Source organism: Carassius auratus, chromosome 32 (genome assembly GCF_003368295.1).
Source record: "Carassius auratus strain Wakin chromosome 32, ASM336829v1, whole genome shotgun sequence".
Classification (NCBI taxonomy): domain Eukaryota; kingdom Metazoa; phylum Chordata; class Actinopteri; order Cypriniformes; family Cyprinidae; genus Carassius; species Carassius auratus.
In genome coordinates, this window is record NC_039274.1 from 7,229,835 (window position 1) to 7,251,430 (window position 21,596).

At 40.2% G+C, this 21,596-nt stretch overlaps 2 protein-coding genes and 1 pseudogene across 2 annotated transcripts; 1 reads left to right on the forward strand and 2 right to left on the reverse strand.

Annotated features, from left to right (window-relative positions):
* Positions 1-6,814: 6,814 nt before the first annotated feature.
* On the reverse strand, positions 6,815-8,888 carry LOC113051485 (chymotrypsin A-like). The gene is made up of 7 exons (XM_026215259.1): positions 8,778-8,888; positions 8,548-8,651; positions 8,385-8,464; positions 8,171-8,249; positions 7,420-7,600; positions 7,135-7,268; positions 6,815-7,042 (listed from the first exon to the last, which is right to left on the reverse strand). Exons 1-7 carry the CDS (start codon positions 8,827-8,829, stop codon positions 6,881-6,883), a joined length of 792 nt encoding a protein of 263 aa, XP_026071044.1. The 5' UTR covers positions 8,830-8,888; the 3' UTR covers positions 6,815-6,880.
* A 4,225-nt stretch (positions 8,889-13,113) lies between these two features.
* On the reverse strand, positions 13,114-16,626 carry LOC113052375 (chymotrypsin A-like; annotated as a pseudogene).
* A 1,684-nt stretch (positions 16,627-18,310) lies between these two features.
* Positions 18,311-20,411, forward strand: ctrb.3 (chymotrypsinogen B, tandem duplicate 3). Its single transcript, XM_026215257.1, has 7 exons — positions 18,311-18,410; positions 18,696-18,799; positions 18,892-18,971; positions 19,053-19,137; positions 19,443-19,623; positions 19,873-20,006; positions 20,098-20,411. Exons 1-7 carry the CDS (start codon positions 18,359-18,361, stop codon positions 20,257-20,259), a joined length of 798 nt encoding a protein of 265 aa, XP_026071042.1. The 5' UTR covers positions 18,311-18,358; the 3' UTR covers positions 20,260-20,411.
* The last annotated feature ends 1,185 nt before the right edge of the window (positions 20,412-21,596 follow it).

The following is a 21,596-nucleotide window of genomic DNA, read 5'->3' on the forward strand; positions in this document are numbered from 1 at the left end:
TTTTATTCCTGTGGTGCTCCTTTTAATTCATAGATTTAAATGTAATGGAAGACATTAGGACTTTATTATATATAAGGAAAGCAATATTACTAGTATTGCTTTGAAAAGTTTAACATTTAAATGGAGAGTGGAGAGACTGTGAATACAGTAATAATTATTTATTATTTTTTTCAATGTTTTAAGATTTATTAGATTAACAGTTGTGTATAAATGTCTTCATTGTGCTGTCATATTCATAATTGCTTAACAAAATGTAGCCCCTTTATGATCAAATGTCAGTTTTGGAGCTGTCCAAAGATATTGTATTTAAAGTTGTAAGATTGGTTCCCTTTCAGTCAGTCACTCTGGACTTCACGTCGGGCTCCTCCCAATGACCGGATGTCAATCACTACATCAGTGTGAGAGCTCTCTGTGGAAGATGGTAGCAATGCCTAAAAAAAATAGCTATACTTTCACAAGCCGCCAAAGAGGTAGGGCTTGAGTGCAAACCTCCACCACATCCCAAGAAGTTGTGTCCTAATACCGCCTTCACCCGGCAGGGCGAACAGTGCCTCCTCTCCTGGGTCTGTAGGTACTCGTCTGGCCTGTTCGGCGACGCCTATATGGCCTGTTGAGATCCTGCCTCTGCCTTACACACTACGGCATTACTGCAGGTGCACTTGGCCAAGGCACTGAAGGACCTGCACAAGGATGGTCACAAACCAGAAGTTCTGAGAGAACTCTGTACCACTACTGACCTCTTGCTATGAGCGACTAAGGTCACTGTGCGGTCTCTGGGCTGTGCAATGTCCACTAAGGTGGTCCAGGAGTGCCAAAAGTGAATGTGTCTGGTCTATTTGAGGGACACTGACAAAGTTTGGTTTCTTAATGCCACTGTGTCCCAGACAGGCCTCTTCAGCAATGGGGTCGAGAGCCTGGCCCAGCAGTTCTCGGCTACACAGAAGCAGACTAAGGCAGTTTGTCATACCCTGCCCGGCGGGCATCTGCTGCCTCCACCCGTCCACTTCCCACATTACCCCAGCCTGCTTGTCTGCATCTGCCCACAATCCTATGCCGCATCTGCAGCAGCCAACAGCAAGCGGTACCATTGAGCTGGGCATAGGCAAGCTGCCTCACCTGACCTGGCCCTGTCAAACCAGGTGGTGAGCGAAAGAACAAGAAGCCCGGGACAGGCGACCCAGAGAGAAAGGAAGCTGCTCTCTGTGGGATGGTGAAGGCACCTCTCCTTCCTATGTAGGAGGGCCAGGTGGAGATTATGGATAATCTCACTGCGAGCGGTTTTCTCTATCTGGGGCACAGAAAGTCACAGATGGTACAACACCGGACCTCACTCATCCTCCTCCTTTGCCAGCCGGCAGCAGTGGGTGGTTTGAGAGCATCAACAAAGCTCCTTCTCATGCACCCTCTGCATTGCACTGTACACTCAGTCCCCGCTTCAGTCCACTCACAAGCCACTCAAGTTTGGTCCGTGCATTCCACCTCACTGCCCCACTGCGGGTACAGTTTTGGTTCCGTTGGTCAAGCTTGCACGGTATCTGAGTGCCTGGCTAGTGCTACCTAGCCCATCTCACTGGTACCTGCGGACCATCTGCCTTGGCTATGCGGGAGAGTGGCAACTCCATCCCCGGACAGTCCAGCTGATTTGGAAATGTTTGGGAGCCGCTCAGGTAGACCTGTTTGCCTCTCCAAAGACCTCTCACTGTCAGTTGTTCTACTCCCTGACCAAGGGAACACCCAGCATGGACGCACTGGCACACAGCTCACACAGACGCTGTGCAAGGTCAGGGAGGATGAGGAGCAGGTTTTGCTTGGCATATTGGCCCACTCAGACCTGGTTCCCTGAACTACTGCTCCTCACAACAGCCCCTCCCAGGCAGATTCCTCTGAGGAAGAATCCACTGACTCAGAGATGTGGCACCCTGTGGCACCCGTGTCCAGACCTCTGGAAACTTCTGCCTGGTCCCTGGACAGGACACAGAGGTTCTTGGTGACCTACCACAAGAGGTAGTGGACACCATCACTTGGGAGAGAGCACCATCTACAAGATACTTACTCCTTGACATGGAACCTGTTCCTCGAGTGTGTTTTTCTCGTCAAGAAGACCCCTGGAGATGCCCTATCAGGGTCATACTTTCCTTTTTCCAGTTAGGGCTGAAGCAAAGGCTGTCTCCCTCCACTCTTAAAGTCTATGTCACTGCAATGGCTGCTAACCATGACCCGTGGAAGGGAAGTCAGTAGGTAAGCATGACCTGCTCATCAGGTTCCTTAGGTGGGTGAGTCATCAGGAGCCAGTACCCAGAAGGATGAATCGCTCCTAGTTCTGTGAGGTCACAACATGAACTAACAACATGAATCTAAGTCAGGGGTGCCCAACCCTGCTCCTGGCGATCGACTGTCCTGCAAAGTTTGGCTCCAAGCCTAATCAAACACACCTGCCTTTAATTTTTAAGTGAGCCTGTAGACCTTAATTGGTTGCTTCAGGTGTGTTTGATTAGGATTGGAGCTAAACTTTGCAGGACAGTCGATTGCCATGAGCAGGGTTGGGCACCCCTGATCTAAGTAGAGGATGGCCTACTGGATTGTGTATGCCATCACCCTGTTCAGGTTGTGACCTCACTCTACTAGGAGTGATTCATCCTCCTGTGCACTGGCTTGTGACGACTCACTGACAGACATTTGTAGAGCTGGGGGCTGGGTGGCCCCCCACACGTTTGCTAGATTCTATAGCCTTCTTGAGGAGCTTGTATCCTCCTGTGTTCTTACCTCAAATGAGTAGTGGCACTGAGAGACACCGGTTAGTGTCGCTTACTAAAACTACTCAAGAGTGTCCTTACTGAAGACACTGGTAAGCTCCTCCATTCCATCGGCAGCCAGACACAGAACTTCCGGCACCAGGACTTCACTTGTTAAATCATTGACAACTGGTAGAAGGATAGCTTCTATATGTGAGACCTAAGTGGATCCTATATATGTAAAGTCAACGGTATAGCCACAGAGCCTGAGTTTACAATCACCTCCAATTTTGGATGTTCATATGGAACAGGTACTTTTTCCCAGTGTGTGTTTTTCCCAATCTCACTGAGTGGGTAGTGCTTGTTAATGGTGAATGGTCTTCTTGTTTGCGAGTCCTGGCCTACACAAAAAAGGGGCACAGGTGGCTCACACAGGGAGACGTCACATCCTGTTGGCTGCTTTACTACTGCTCAGCGAAAACCTGGTATGCATTGCACCTACTGCCTTTTCATGCTCATCATGTGATCAGCTGCAATGTGCATTGGCTCGTTTACTTAGTAGCTAACACTTAGTAGATTGGTCTCTCCAAGTGAGATCCCAATTCATCAGTCACCATGACATCTCTGTTCCCTCCTTCAGAGAATAAGGGGTTACCATATGTAACTGAGGCGTTATACTATATAATTTAGTAACATTTATTGAATGTTATGTGCTTTAAAGCAATAAAAGTGTATTTATAAAGATACTTGCAAGACTTATGTTATCATTATCGTTGTCTTAAGTCTCTGGGGTATATTTGTAGCAATACCAAAAATGCATTGCATGGGTTTTTTGCACCCTCAGATTTCAGCTTTTCAGATATCTCAGCCAAATATTGTCCGATCCTAAAAAAAAAAACATACATCAGTGGAAAGCTTATTAAGCATAAATCTCAATGTATGAACCTCAATTTAGAAAAAATAAATTACCCTTATGACTGGTTTTGTGGTCCAGGGTAACATAGAAAACAGAACAATATATATATATAGTCACGGGAGGAGCACAAGACAGACACAGTGGGCGTGGCGTCAGGCCTCGGAGAGGCTTTTATTAACAGAAATCGTAAAATAACAGGGAATAAAAATGGCCAAAGGGGGAAAGTGTCCAAAATAACAGGGAATCTGGTGTCCTCGTTGTGCTGCGTGGTTCGTGTGGGTCGGGCAGTGTTCATCGAGGAAGGGTCCAGGCAAGGGGCGGAGTCCGGCGGCCGCACGCGCTCCCCTCCTAGGTCCGGGGCGCGAGGGGCGGCGGCTTCTCCTAGCGGCCGCGTCTCTCTCATTGGCCGCGGCGCTGGTAGGGGATGGACGGCCCGGCATCCTGGCCCGTCGGCCGTGTAAACGGGTGCGGTTCTCCTCCGGATCGCGGGTCCGGCAGCTCACGTCTTGGTGGCGCGGGAGTCCCTCAACGCTCCCTTCCTGGACCCACGAGGACACCAGCGTGCATGCACGGGGAAGAGACCAGTCTCCTGAGGAGAGGCGCGTTGGGCTTTTAAACAGCGGCGGGGATGAGGCTCCATTCACATCAGGTGTGCCCCATCACACGCAGCCAGCCCTGACTCGTCCAGCGCCCCTCCACTCACACACCCACTCCAGTCGGGAGCCTGGTGAAGGGCGGCGATTTAGGACGGGGTGCCGGTGACAATCAGGGAGGAGGCAGCTGACTCGTCACAATATATATATATATATATATATATATATATATATATATATATTATAGGTTAAAATGTTTAATTTTTATAGTTTTTTTTTTTTTTTTTCATTTTTATTCCCTCACATATACAGTGCCCTCCAGTATTGTTGGCACCCTTGGTAAATATGAACAAAGGTGGCTTTGAAAATAAATTGGCATGTTTATCCTTTTGATCATTATTTAAAAAAATCACAAAATTCTAACATTTCATTAAAGTAAAACAATTGAAAGTGGGGAGAAAATCTCTTGATGATCTTTATCCCCAATTCATAATGGCCACAATTATTGGCACCCCTAGAAATAATTTTAAGGTAAAATATCTCTGAAGTATATTATAATTTTTTTTAGCACATTAGGTTGATTATGAGCATTAAATTGTTCCACAGAATTACAAATATGAGGAACATAAAGGCCCAGAGGCAGACTTAACCATTAGACCAAGGTAGTCAACTGCCTTGAGCCCCCAAAAGCCAAGGGCACCCTAAAAAAATGTTTATATGCAAGATTCATGTTCAGTGTGGACGTGAAAGTGGTGGCTTTTCACATCTACCTATAGGAATACGACACCTATTGCGGCATTCCTATATAAGCCTTATTCAGTAGTTTTCAGCAGCTTTTCAGCTTGCTCAGGAGCAAATTACCCTTCTCCATCCCCAGCTCCTCCTTTCACCACAGTTAGAGCTTGGCTTTCTGATATTCCTTGCAAATCAGACTCCTTTATCTTGATTAAAGTGTTACACTTAAATATATCATTAAGTATATTAATGATATCTGCCTTGTTCTGTTCTGTTCTGTTTACACAAGGGGGTTATTATTGCTGATCTCCCTGCTCATTCATGACATGCTGCATAGATGGGCAGGGAGTTTTTTGTCCAGAACAGAACCATACCGCCAAACCAAAGTACATGCTAAGTATCTATCATTTTAACGATAGTGGTCCTGACAGAACTGTCTGTACATCTGTGTTGAACATGCTTCTTAGCAAAAGTAGGGCCCCTATGATTTCAATGATGTAGAAAATTGGGACGGAATACCGAAATCCATTCTTAAAAACGGAATTTACTGCACAGCGCTGGTGGTTGTCGACAGTAGTAGCTAAATAGTATTTTGCCATTTGGTTTGATTGGGGTGTACTGAATTGCTTTTGATTTATTCATTCAATATTTGACAAATTCTGTGACATTGATCTTTACATTATAAATATCTGTTGTGTAGCACTTTAATGTACAAAAATTAAAAGGATTGTTTAATTTTCATTGGAATAAAATATAGATTAATGTTTTCATTCTTTTGATGAAAAAATAAATAAATAAATAAATCACCAGATGGGTTTAGTACAAACAGGGATAAAAAAGTACCCCATGCCCAGGTTTAAATATACTGCTGGATCTGCCTTTTTTACTACCGGAGGTCCTGGACATCATGTAACATGACATAATGTATTCAAACAGATACCAAAAGAAAAAAAAAATGTTTTAAATCTATCCTCTGTTAGAAATCTTTTAATTGACTGTGGTTGAATATTCCTTCAGGACATTAATCCAAAACAAATATTAAAATCAACCCAAAAATGGGTCACTGAGCACGAAATGAAGCTTTGGCCATGGCTGTCCCAGTCCTCTGACCTGAACCCTATAGAAAATGAATGAGGTGAACTGAAGAGAAGAAGCACAATCATGGAGCTGTGAATCTGAATGATCTGGAGAGATTCTGCATGAAGGAATGGTCTCTGATTTCTTATTAAGTGTTCTCCAAACTCTTCAGGCATTATAAGAGAAAACTCAGAGCTGTTAACTTGGAAAAATATGTTGCAATGATTGGGTGCCAATAATTGTGGCCAACATGAACTAGAGAAATCATTTATTGCACAATGAGATTTTCCACCCATTTTCAGTTGTTTTATTTAAATGAAAGTTTAGAATTTTGTGATTTTTTTAATGAAAATTCAGAAGAATAAACAATGCAGATTTATTTTTAAAGATGCCTCTGCTCATATTTTCCAAGGGTGCCAATAAAAGTGGAGGGCACTGTAAGTATACATTACATACATTCAAATAAATTATGTTTTTTTAATATTATTTTGGTTTTCACTGTCAATTTATTTTACTTTATTTTTATTTTTTGCAGTTCATTAATGTTCACAAAGTGCTCCAAAAGTGCTAGCCATAATTGCCAGCTTTAAATCACTATTATTTTTTTTTCAAATTTCACAATATATTCTATATATATTCAAAAATAATTTTATGATTGATTTGTAGTTATTAATATGATGCAATACGATTAAATCTCTCAAACATATTGTCCATAGCCCACTATAAATAACTTTTTTATTACACAAGAACAATTGGGGAGTTTTCTTTTCTCAAAATAAAACTTTATTGATAAACATGACCAAGAACTACTGTATAAACATTGTGTTTTAGTTTGAAGCAATGGTCTGGTCAACCCAAGCACGGAGTTTGGTGACACGGGCGTACACGCCTGGTGAACTGGTTGAGCAGGTGCTGCTTCCCCAAGACACGATACCAACCAGAGTCCAGACTCCATTCTTCTCACAGACCAGAGGACCACCAGAATCACCCTGAAACACACAAAAGTAAGTCAGATCTGTACAGTCTTCAAGAACTTCAAGAACAAATAGAGAGGTAAACTGCGAAATCAATAGAAATTTACCATGCAGGAAGAAGCACCAGAGGCTCCAGCACAGATCATCAGATCAGTGATGTTGGTTCCCCAGTAACGCTTGCAGTCGTCATTGGTCAGCAGTGGCAGAGCAGCCTGCTGGAGCAGGGCAGGGGTATCAGGAGCTGAAAAGGGTAGATTGGCAGAATTTTAAAGGCTTTCAACAGAAAATAAATTAGGACAGAGAATATGAACAAAGGCTAAAACATACATTCAAGTTTAGAAATACATGCAAACTGATACAAATGCTGAAATGAAGGAGATTCTGAAACTCACCATTATATCTGGTCAGGCCCCATCCAGAGGTCACACACTTCAGGCCACCAGCGAAGTTATCACTGGTTTCAGCGAGACACACAGGAGACACGTGAGTGTTGATCTGAGCAGGAGTGGCCAGCTTGATCAGGAGGATGTCGTTGTTGATGGTGTAGCTGTTGTAGTTAGGGTGCTTGATAGACTGTGGGGAAAGGATACAGACATTTAAACGTTCAGATTTCTAAGTAGATTTTAAGATTTTCATCTGTGGGAATTCTCTCTCCAGTGATTCAGGTGTGATACACTAGTCCTGCAGCGCTTCAGCAGCGAGGAATCAGCTACTAGTTCAAAAAGATTCCAGTTTGATCAAGTCTTTACTGAACTATATCGATCAGATATGTTTGTGAATCAACACCTGACTTACAGAAATGCAAGTTATCATTATTAGGGGCCAATGACTGAAGTTGCTGTAGCCCCTATTGGTACTGTTAGAAGTCTAGGGTAGCCCTATGAACTGTAGAAAGTAAAATCATGAAACTTAGTATTGAAAGAATGCTCTGATTGAAGAATGTTCTGTGTAAGGATCATCACTTACTGATTGTCCATATGATGTGTTGTTAAAAAGATTCTCATTTTACGTGTAGTTTTTATTAATCAATTAAATGATTTTGTTATATATTTATGGAGTGAATTTGGATGGAGGTTCCCCCTGCTAAAACAGAATTCTGTAGGAAATGATGCTCAGTATAATAGATATTGAGAGTCTACACACCTTTCCAACACTAATGGTCTGAATGGCCTCAGCATTGGATGAGCGATCATGCTCTCCCAGGATAACGCGGTGAGAGGTTCTGTAAAAAATTACATTTTATAACACAAAATCTTTGGCAACAGTACATGCTAGTTTAAAATGCAAACTTAATCTTAATAAAGTCCTACAAGCTAAACATTGTAAAGTTGTAGATTTAATCTTTAATACTGTTTACCTGACATTGCAGTGAGCAGCAGTCACAACCCACCACTCATTGATCAGGGAGCCACCGCAGAAGTGGAAGCCAGTGGAGTCCTGGAATAAAATTTTTAATGATGTAATAATTTAATAAACCTTTTGAGTTAGCATTGAAATGTATTGTTATTGACAGATTTTACCTGCAGAGACACCTGCCAGGGCCAGGAGTGAGGACGAACCTCCTCACCATTCACAATCCTGGAGTAGCCAGTGATAACAGGGGGGATGGCAGGAACGCCACAGCCTGGCAGACCACAAAAAATTGAATCAAAGCAATTTAACAGATTAATTTGTTCTAAGGACTATTTAATGAACGTAATCTAGGCTTAAAGGCTGTTATTAAAGTATCTTATTTTGAAACAAATCATACCATAGGCTGCACCAAAGAAGGCGAGACAAGAGAAGATCCACAAGAAGGCCATTGCTGCAGTTGAATGTTGTCTGCTCCTCTGAGGGCTTTATATATTCTGTCCTCATTCATACACTGGACATCTTATCTCACCACTGTGGGATAGTGTGCACCTAGAATTTTTTTTTTCATCCCTACAAAAGATAACGCCTCCTCCTTCTGGTTGCTTTAAATCAGCTTAAAGTCTTTCATCTGTGAATTTCATTTAAATGTATGCATTTGACAGCAACTAAAACTACATTGAAAGTAATAATTTGATCAGTTCATGCATTTCCTGGGAGTCAAACCCTTAACCCTGACATTGCTAGCACCTTTCTGTGCTTTTGGAGCTACAGGAATACTACCAATAAAGACTGAATGCTGCAGATTAACAGACAGAAAATAGCTGTAATACTGTGAAATAATTTCTTAGGAAAACTGTTATGTGAAGACTGATAACTTGCATTCAGTTCTCTTTAATTTTTGTTGTGTAACTTTATAACTTTAAATTTATCAAAAGTCATCGTGTTTACTGCAATAATCCTGATGTGATTGGTTGTATTTTTAAACACACTGATAAAGCTGTGTTCTCAGTTTCAAGGCCTGTGTGTTCACATCTGCACTGATTCCCAGGTACGGTAAACCTCTTCACTTAGCCTATTCCCTACAAGTACATTAGTGCAGCTGTATGTACTGTAAATGTACATAATCACAAGAGGTACATAACTTGCATTCTGCAACCAATATATACTGGATATCAAATATTATGATATTTAATTAAGAGAGAAAAGGGGCTTGGTATAATTTTTTTATTCATTAGTCATTTTCTATTATTTTTTTTATTTATTTAAATGTATTTGTTTGGTGCTTGTTATAATTCAGAGATTTAAATGGAATGGAAAGCAGTAGGAAATAATTTTAAGGAATCCAATATTACTAGTATTGCTTTGAAAAGTTGAAATGGAGATTGTAGAGACTGTGAATACCGTAATTGTCTCTTTTTTTTTCAATGTTTTTAGATTTATTAGATTAACAGTTAAATGTGTTGAATGGTTTCACTGTGCTTTTATATTCATAAGTGCGTAATGAAAAAAAAAAACAGTCTTGCACACTACTGGAACTTCCTGACATTTTAATTTCGTTGAAAAGTTTTGTTTCCACCACCATTTCTTGTTTGCATATTCAAAAATATTAAAAATTATCTCGTAATATTATTTAATGCAATTGTATTTTTCTGTGTCAATTATTTTATTTAACATATAGATAAACACAATATTATAACTGGACCTACAGATCAAATGTAAGAATTTGAAATGAAAGTAAACGAAAAATGAAACACACACACACACACACACACACACACACACACACACACACACACACACATATATATATATATATATATATATATATATATATACATAGTGCCTTGTGAAAGTATCCATACCACTTCATTTTTTTACATTTTACATTTATTATGTTGCTGCCCTATGATAAACTTCTTTAAATTACTTTTATTACTTTTATTCCACATCAATCTACACTACATACACTATACTGACAAAGCAAAAACAGAATTGTCACAACTTGGTAAATTTATTAAAAATAAACAACTGAAATCAGTACATTGCAAAATAATATTACTAAATATTTAGCTGAAGCACCTTTACAGTCTCAGGTCTGTTTTTGTTTGATGCAACAAATTTTGCTCATCTGCATTTGGCGATTATCTGCCATTCTTCTTCTCATCTCTTTACCTCTCAAGCTCTGTCATGTTAGATGGGGGCAGATGCATATTTTCAGGTTTCTCCAGAAATATTTGATTGGGTTCAAGCTCAAGCTGTGCCTGGGCCACTCAAGGACATTCACACAGTTGTCTATAATCCACTCTTTCTGTGTGCTTAGCCTCACTGTCCTGTTGGAAAATGAATCTTCTGCCCAGTTTGAGATTCTGAATGCTCTAGACTGGCTTTTCATCAAGGCTACCTATTATGTTGCCACACTGAGTGTTCCTTCTACTCTGACGAGTCCTTCTGTCCCTGGCACTGAAAAACAGCCCCACAGCATGAGGCTGCTTCCAGCACACTTTACTTTTGAGATGGTACTGTGCAGCTGATGAGCAGAGCTGGTTTCCTTCAGACATGATGCTTACAAGTAAGGTTCATCAGACCAAATAATCTTGTTTCTCAGAGTCCTCTTCAGGAACTTGAGCTGTGTCAAAACACTATGGTGAATGTCTTCTGCGTGACCGCGCTCTGAATCAAATGTGTAATCAGCCCAGTGGAAAGCCAAGACGTCAAAGGCCGGTGATGTTATTGAAAAGGAAGCTTAAAGATATGTGCAGCAGTACCAGCGTCAGCCTTCTGTCATTTCAGCAAGCAGTCTGTGTGTTGTCAGTCTCAATCTGTGTTGTGAGTCTTATTTACCTTTATTTGTCTTCCACAACCCCGTAAAGAAGCTCCACTATGCCGAAAGCTCAGTCTAAAACAAAACATAAGGGAGAAACCGAGTCACGTTTTAGATTGTTTGTTCCCCCCCTGCCCATGCTACATCACAGGTGGTGATTAACACACTCTCGAGAGGACCGGCTGCCCGCATTGCAAGCGTCTTCCACTGCGTTTGCTTCACTCTCGGAAGGCTCCCTTCACTGGCGTTCTTTGCTGTGCTGGTCCCGCTTCTGGCGACGTGGAGCGGTGGCTTCATTCATAGGGTTTGCAGTTAGATCTGCTGGAGGGAATGGAGACAGGCAAGTCCCTATCTTCTTCCTCACCCACCAGATCTGCCCGATCTCTGGGTTTGGAAGCCCACACTGCAGCTACTTCCTCCTGGGGTGAAAGCTCGGCACTTCCCCTGTCTTCCTCTGAGGAGATTGATGTGGAGAGCATCTATGAGGTCTTGCTCTCACCCCCAGTGCGGTAGACCAATTAAATATTGATTGGCCCGCTGACAGTCAGAACGAGCCGCAACAAAGCAAGTTGGATGAATGCTTCCTGTGGTCAAGGCCACCACCTCCATGCCGGATCCTGCCATTTTTCCCCGACCTCCACACCTCCTTTCTTGGCCCACCTCTTCATTCCTGCTTCCAACTATTATGGAAATCTGGCAGGGTTGAGTGAGCGTGGTTACAAGGCTATGTCCCAGGTTGAGCAGACACTAGCCAGCAATCTGTCCCCAGGCGCGACATTGTCCCTGAAGGCTCCAGTACTGCCCTACAAGCTGCTGCATACAACATCAGCCCTGGTAGGCAAGGGGTACACGGCAGCAGGTCAAGCCGGTGCGTGTCTGCACACAATGTGGTCTCCATCGGACATGGCATATCATGTGTTGACATGGCATAACCATCATGTGTTAGTGTGCACCGACAACACATCAGTGGTCTCTAATGTCAACTACCAAGGAGGTTTGCGACCCTTGAATAAGCTGGCGAACCAGATCCTTGTGTGGTCCCATGACAAACTCCTCTCACTCAGAGCAGTATTTATTCCTGGGTATCTCAATATGGGAGCAGAGGTAGTCCCATAGAGACAGGGGCTGAGGCCCGGGGAATGGATTCTTCACCCCGAGGTGGTGAAGCAGATATGGAGAGTTTTTGTCCAGGCTTAGGTGGACCTTTTTTTGCGATTCAGGAGACATCCCAACGTCCCCTCTGGTTCTCTCTAGTTCATCAGGAGACATTGCAATGTCCCCTCTGGTTCTCTCTAGTTCATTCAGCTCCTCTGGGACTGAACGCTATGGTACAGACTTGGCCGAGGCTTCATCTGTACTCTTTTCCCCCAGTCGCTCTGCTCCTGGGAGTTCTGGCAAGAGTACGCTGGGACGGGGTTCGGTTGTTATTAGTAGCCCCGTTCTGGCTGGGCCGAGTATGGTTCTCCAATCTGATCTCACTCCTCGACGGCTCTCCATAGGAGAGTCCAGTCAGGACAGATCTACTCTCACAGGCGCAGGGTACAATAATTCACCCTCACCTGTAGTTGTGGAAACTGTGGGTGTGGCCCCTGTGGGGGCACAATGGATAACATCCGATCTCTCAACCGAGGTTATTGAGACCATCCTCCAATCCAGAGCTCCCTCAAACACAAAACTGTACGCCATGAGAAAGAAACCCTTCACCTCATGGTACAGAGACCGCCAGCTTGACCCAGCTAACTGCCCAGTTGGTAAAGTTCTGGAGTTTCTACAAGCCAGGTTCTCTGCAGGGTTGACCCACTGCCCCCTAAAAGTTTATGTGGCGGCCATTGTGGCCTACCATATCCCCCTTGGTGGCCAGTCAGTGGCCCCTACTCATCTTGACTTTGTGCCCGGCATGGCCAAAGCATTCCTATACCTCTGAGCGGGTTATGTTCCTAAGGATCTCTCTGTCATGCCACAACCTGTAGTGCTGCAGGCCTTCTGCCCTCCTCCCTTCCCGGGAGCCCGACCAGAAGAAGCTTAACTGTATCTGTCCAGTTCGACCGATGGACACATACGTCCATAGAGCTGCCATGTGGAGACAGACCGACGAACTGCTTGTGTGCAGTGGTCCCCCCAAAGGGGTTTTCCTGAAACTAAGCAGACCCTTAGTCGTTGGATAGTTGAGGCTGTAAACCTGACCTATGAGTCCTCTGATCTCCCCTCGGCGATGGGAGTCAAGGTTCACTCCACATGGAGTGCAGGTGTATCCATGCAGGACATCTGCAACCCTGCGGCATTGTCCACGCCCTCCTCCTTTGTGAGGTTCTATAACCTTGATATGTGAGCCACTCTGGGCACTTCTATTCTCTCGCCTTAGCGGTGCTCTTCGGATACACACTAGGCAGGGATTTGGGCTGATTACACATGTGATTCAGAGCATGGTCATGCAGAGGGCATTCCCCATTGCATTTCGACACAGCGTCTCGTTCCTTCGAGGAACCATGGTTACATGTAACCTGAGACATTTGGCCACACCACCATAAAGACTGGATCGGCGCCAGGTCCGTGCACAGACCTTTTGAGGGGCATGTGCTGAAACTGAAAAAGGGCACCCCCTCTTTTTTTTATATCAATTATATATACTCTTTTTTAGCTATTCTGTTTGGTTTCATAAGCTAATTTGTATTATTTGGTTAACATTATTATGAATGACATTGAGAAGAGGGGAAGGTGAGCAATGAGTCAAGTATTTTTGACAAACTTTTTTGAAATATAATTTAAGTAATTATGTCCAACTCAATTCCAGATTATAAGAAACTATAGCCATACCGTTACTATAACATATCCAACATGTATCCGCCTACCTGGCAAAAATTTGATACTGTGGTGGACCAGGGATGTTGGTTTCTTGAAGGTCTTTATTCACTACACTTTATATATTCAAATAGAAAACAGTTATTTAAAATTGTAAAAATATTACACTATATTACTGTTTTTGCTGTATTTTGGATCAAATAAACGAATCCTTGGAATGAATCATGAATTACATTCTGCATGATAAAATATAAAGATTTCACAGTGATCTTCTGTATTTTTTTTTAGTTACTACTACATTACTGTAGTAAAACCATGTTTTACTACATTTTATACAGAGAGTATACGGAGAGTATACCATAACATGATTAGCCTAAATGTTAATAAATAAATAAAGTGTATCAGCAATCATAATTCAAAGAAGAAATTTCTTAGAAATAGTTATCTAGGTGACGAGGATCACTCGTCGCTTTGTGTAAGTTCCAGTACGAAACAGTGCGGGGGCGCACCTGTTATGATTTTCCGATGGTAAATCACATTACATTTTCATCTACAGGTTACAAACTAGTTTTTGTAGCTATATAGACGGAGCGCTCAGTTTTTCCTGTGGTAAAATGCATTTGGCCAAAATCGCATTTTATAAAAGATGAAATGCTACTGTATGCACAGGCTATTTAAGTGTTGTGTATTGGCTATGACTAGATGGCAAATGCTAGCCCTCTCTCTCAGGCGACGTCCCACATGTCTCAGTCAGTCAGACAGACATTCAATAAATAAAATATGAGCCTTTATAGACATTTAGTAGTACTTATTCAAACAACAAGATATTTATTTACCCTAAACTGTTCAGCTCAGCTGTTGTCTACTGTGCGGCTGCTGTGGAACTTCAGTTGATTCAATGAATATAGAGGGGGCGGAGTTATCAGCTTACTGACAGCTTGAGGATCGAATTGGATTTACACAAGCTCGTTTTAAGAACTTTCATTTGCTAAATATTTGTAAAACAGACATACAGACGTAAAGGGTGACCAATAGCATTAAAAAAAATATATATATTGTATAAATATTTATGTATGTATGTATATTAGCTCAATGTCATAGAGCCCACCTTTCTTTTTGTACAGTAAGTAAACATTACATACATAAATGTTTTTTTTTTTTTTTTTTTTTTTTTTTGCAGTTCATTAATTCATTAACTCCAGATGTGCTAGACATAATTGCCTGCTTTATATCACTATCATTTTATTTTAAAATTTCAAAGTTATTTTCAAAAATAATTTTAGGATTGATTTGAAGTTATTAATATGATGCAAAAAGATTAAATCACTCAAACAAATTGAATGTCCATTGTCCACTTTAATTCTTTTAAAATGTACATTTTTACTACACAAGAACAATCAGGGAGTTTTGTTTTCTCAAAATAAAACTTCATTGATAAACATGAGCAGGTGCTGCTTCCCCAAGACACAATACCAACCAGAGTCCAGACTCCATACTTCTCACAGACCAGAGGACCGCCAGAATCACCCTGAAACACACAAAAGTAAGTCAGATCTGTACAATCTTCAAGAACTTTGAGAACAAAAAGAGAGGTAAACTGCGAAATCAATAGAAATTTACCAAGCACAGATCATCAGATCAGTGATGTTGGTTCCCCAGTAACGCTTGCAGTCGTCATTGGTCAGCAGTGGCAGAGCAGCATGCTGGAGCAGGGCAGGGGTATCAGGAGCTGAAAAGGGTAGATTGGAAGGTATATTTTGAAATGTTTCAACAGAAGATAATTCAGGAATAAAATCTACCATTATATCTGGTCAGGCCCCATCCAGAGGTCACACACTTCAGGCAACCAGGGAAGGAAACACGTGAGCGTTGATCTGAGCAGGAGTGGCCAGCTTGATCAGGAGGATGTCATTGTTGATGGTGAAGCTGTTGTAGTTAGGGTGCTTGAAAACCTTTGTGAAGAGGATACAGACACATAAGCATTCTCTGCAGTAATCTCAGTGGTTTAGGTCAAGTCAAGTTAAGTACGTTTGTATAGCACTTTTCATGATACAAATTGTTGCATAGCAACTTTACAGAAAATTACCCTTCGACAATATATCTAGTAGTAGCTTATCAGTAGTAACTGTCAGTTAATGTACATATGACAGGATTGTACAGAAAAATTAATTAGGCTTGAAACAGGAAATATTAAAGGTGTACACACCTTGCAAATAGTCATGGTGTGAGTGGGCTGTGCATTGGAGGAATGATCATGCTTACCCAGGATGACACGGTGAGAGGTCCTAATAATAATATTTAAATTTTTACTTCCAGAATTGCACAGAAGAGACCTACTTTTAAATGATAGTTTGTAAATAATACTGATACTAATATTAATACTAATATAAATAGGCCCTACTACTACTAGTACTACTACTACTACTACTACTAATAATAATAATAATAATAATAATTATTATTATTATTATTATTATTATTATTATTATTATTATTATTATTATTATTACAGTGAATTCTTTAATACGGTTTACCTGACATTGCAGTGAGCAGCAGTTACAACCCACCACTCATTGATCAGAGAGCCACTGCAGAAGTGGAAGCCAGTTGTGACACACACAAACATGTGACCCTGGAGCACAAAACCAGCTGGACCAAAAGTCGCTGGGGTATATTTGTAGCAATAGCCAAAAATACATTGTATGAGTCAAAATTATAGATTTTTCTTTAATTTCAAAAATGTGCCAAAATTATAGATTTTTCTTTAATTTCAAAAATGTGCCAAAATTATAGATTTTTCTTTAATGCCAAAAATGTGTGTGTGTCTGACCTTCCCATTAAATAATTTGCAACAAACATGAGTCATTCTTGAAATTTGCTGACATTTTTACCTTGACTTTTCACTTATGATATAATGATATAACTTATGACTTAAGATATTAAATATTCCAGAAACCCCATATACAGATCATGTCCCCTTTATTTTGTATAACACTTTTTATAAAATGATATATGATTATTATTTTATTATTATTATTATTGTTTCATATTGCAATGTTAAGAAGACATAAAACTAAATACATCTATATTATATATCTATTTTTAAGTAATATTATAGTTCAAACTTTAGATCACTTGTCTTAGAGCATTTTAAACATTTTGTAAGAATGTGTGCATATAAATATATTAATAATGGTGCAAGAATAAGAAAACAGTAAAGTTATGCATCATGATTAGTAAAAATGTCAAGATGCTTTTCAACTGTATTTAAAACTTTAGCATTTTTTGTTTTTAGAAAATGTTTTAGAATGACACATGCAGTATGTACTATGTGAACATGGCACCTTCTCACACTTCTTATCTCAACCTCTTACATATACTGTAGCATTGCATGATATATGAAGTATTTCATGTTTCATTTCCATAATTTTACCAAAGTTAAAAATACGACAGACATTTCATGGGTAAAGGAGAAATAGCCTAGTTTAAGTGAAGATGCATTAGCATTTGCTTATCAGCAATATCTTAGTATTGTCAAATCAGATTTTGCATGTTACCTAAACAAATCTGACCTCTAAATGAATAAAATGTTTTTTGTTTGTTTGTTTTTTAAATGTTATTCCAAATAACAAAATTTAGGAAACATTTTGTTTTTACAAATATATATTATGTGCCCAGCAAGAGTTAATTATATATATATTTTTTTACAGTTATAAATAAAAGGTGTTTTTTAAAGGAATTTTTTATTAAAAATTATGTTGTTATGGTGATGCTTTTGCAAAACAAAAATATTAACCTAACCTTAATGACAGTACAAGAAAACTAAAAACTCTTCTCAAAATATCTTCTTTTGTGTTGCACAGGAATAAGAAGTCATACAGGTGAATCAACACAAGGATGAGTATATGATTTACTCATGAATATATTTATTAAAACTTTTACAATGCAGATTTTTTTTTTTTTATTATTATTAATTTAATTTGAACAATTCAGTGAAAGATCAACTGGCTAACATATTCAGTCATTTGTTTAAGTTTTTTTTTTTTAACCATAGCAAAATAAAATAATCAAATAATTTAACACTAAAACGTTTCAAAAACATCATTTCAATAACATATTCATGAAGTATTGCCCAGTTTATAAAGAATGCGATGTACTATGTATGTTTAACATGACAATGTTCATATACAGTGGTGTGATATCCTGGGATTATGCACAGGTGACGTCCAGCTGATGCAGACTCTCTGGGTTAATTTTTGACCATAATGTCAGGTTGTCATGCCCTCATTGGTATGAGTGAAATCATGGTTTGGTGTTAAATAGGTCTTTCTGCTGTCAATAATTCTGTCTACTGCACAATGTCTTTCCTGTGGCTGCTGTCCTGCGTTGCCTTTGTTAGTGCAGCCTATGGTGAGAAAGTGTTTTCCCCCCTTCAGGGTTTTTTTTTTTTTTAAGTTCTCTCTGTTTTTCAAGGGTCATGGTCATAGTTGCTGAAAAGATCAGCATTGCTAGTCTCCACTGTCAAATATATATATATATATATATATATATATATATATATATATATATATATATATATATATATATATATATATATATATATATATTGGCCCTGGTCAATTGGACTGTACTATGAAATTTCATTATTTATCTTCCTGCATATCCTCTTAATCCCTTTGCACTTCTTTTCTTCAGGCTGTGGCATTCCTAGCATTCCTCCTGTTGTCAGTGGCTATGCCCGCATTGTGAATGGTGAGGAGGCGGTCCCTCACTCCTGGCCCTGGCAGGTCTCTCTGCAGGTACAGTGTTAGTGTTATAGTAATACTTAAACCTACTTTTTCTGATTTCAGTTATGTTGCTTGAAAATGACCTCACATCTTTTAAATGACAGGACTTCACTGGCTTCCACTTCTGCGGTGGCTCTCTGATTAATGAGAACTGGGTTGTGACTGCTGCCCACTGCAGTGTGAGGTGAGGCAGTTAAATCATTGTGTTAACTGCATAAATGCTGGTATAGACATGGATTTATTCACCTCTGTGATTTATCTCCAGAACTAGTCACCGTGTGATCCTGGGAGAGCATAACAAGGGAAGCGGCAACACTCAGGAGGACACGCAGACTATGAAAGTGTCAAAAGTGAGGCTCAAGAACTTCAATCCTATTCCTCAACAATACAAACAATGATACAAAACTGTCACTGGGGCAATAGCCTTTCAAAAAGATCTTAATTATGTACATTTTAGGAAGCTATACATACTTTTAAAGTATTCATATGTACCTTCAAGGCCCTATTATGTTTCTTTTAGAGGTAAATAAGGTATTGCCCCAGTGACAGCTTTATACCTTTTTCTGAGAGTGTATTAAACATCTGTTTCTCGTCATTGTAATTAGTGCTTTTTCTGTGTTTTGGCACAACATTTACGAGTCAATCTCAATTCCAGGTTTTCACCCACCCTCAGTGGAACTCTAACACCATCGAAAATGACATTGCCTTGATCAAGCTGACTGCCCCCGTCTCACTGAATGCCCATGTGTCCCCCGTTTGTCTCGCTGAGACTTCAGATGAATTTGCCCCTGGCATGACCTGTGTAACTTCTGGCTGGGGAGTGACCAGATACAATGGTTGGTTATCTGACTAACATATAACCACAGTCCATAATACATACTTGCTCTTGGTTGTAGATCAATAGATATATATTTTTTTTCATTCAATCCGTTTTGCTGTCTCTTTTGAACAGTTCAATGTGTCTTTGTTGAATAAAAGTAATAATTACTTTGGCAAAAAACAAAACTTAATGGTATTTTACATATATTTGCAATAGCTGATATGTTTTACAATTGCTTCTTTATTCTCTCTCTCTCTCCATGTAGCTCTGTTCACCCCTAATGAGCTTCAGCAGGTTGCTTTGCCTCTGTTGTCAAACGAGGACTGTAAGAACTACTGGGGAAGCAACATCCATGACACAATGATTTGTGCAGGTGCTGCTGGTGCCTCCTCTTGCATGGTAAGACAATTGGCCCGTCCACGCTTCTTCTCTTCTTCTCTTCCTCTCTAATGTTCTCCCCTAACTGTCTTATGTCCTTCTGTCTGTTTAGGGTGACTCTGGTGGTCCCCTGGTGTGTCAGAAGAGTGATGTCTGGACTCTGGTGGGTATCGTGTCCTGGGGAAGCAGCCGCTGTGACACCAGTATTCCTGGTGTGTACGCCCGGGTCACTGAGCTCCGCAGCTGGGTGGATGAGATTCTGGCTTCCAACTAAAGAAACAAAATGAGTAGATATTCCTCGACATCACTGCTCAAAACTGAATAGCAGTGGTTTCACCACAGTTAAGGGGTAATGCTAAAACCAGCCTAATTGTGGACAGCTATGAGATGCCTATTACTTTTAGTTCAATAAATATATACAACATATGTCATGTTATTGTGGATTTTTAAATCAACGTCTGTCGAGTTTGGTTAGTACAGACAGATAATGCAAAAAAAAAACTACAGTGTAATAGATACATTTTTAGTAATTTATTTCTCCAGGTACATAATAACATGTATTTTGTTTGTAATGCGCATCTATGACAGAGGAGGGCGCTAAAGAATCACACAAACTAACAACTGGTATATTTTTGGCAGATCAGGCTACTTATATTCATCTATACAATCTCTGTTTTCTAGTATGCAAACATTGTCAAAAATAGTTAAATGCTTTTAATTGCCAGAGGTAGTCCATTCTTAATGAATTGAATGTTTTTGCCAATGGAGTTTATACTCATATACTTCAAATTAATATCAAAATGAGCATGGGCTTTATTATAATAGTAAATGTAATTCCCTGATATTATGTGGTAATTTAATACAAAAATCCAACTGAAAGTTGTTTTTGTCTATGCATATTTTGGTGCGTTGACAGCTTCTCACAGGCTCAAACCTTGCAGCCCTTCAGTCTATTAAATAGGAGGTAAAACATCATATAAGGGGTCTCCATGGCAACATCCTGATCTTCCTTGAGACATATATACAACAGTGGAGTCAGCTGTTTCACAGAGAGATGGAGAGGACAAAAACAAAAGATGAAGCGGAGAGATGAGACAAATAATACAATAGCAGAAGCTCTTTCTCTTTTTTGTTTCTCTGATGATGCCAGTGCTGGAATAAATAGAGTGAAGTGAGAGCCTCAGAACAATAAACCGAAAGAAACAACAACAACAACAACAACAATAACCCAGTAAACACATCTTAAATTTAAACATGAATTGATGTGCTAAAAGCTTGGGCTTTTCAGTTCTCGGTTAAATGTCAGCTGAATAACACAAATAAATAAAAAAACAACAACAACAACAACAACATGACAGCAGTTTCAAGGTGGATGTCGTCTTAAGGTGTCACTCAGAATCAAAATCAAGCAATTGTGGAGCTTCACTTTTCATAAATTTTCCTGCATCATCCACCTTGTGTACACGCAGGTTTGAGACTGACCAGAACTGATCATTCGGTATTAATGTTATACAATTTATTTCAGAACACAGTTTTTCATACATCTTTGGATGACTCTGAGTTTTTATTATTATTGGTTGGGGAGGGGAGGAAGGATCAGGAGAATTCAAG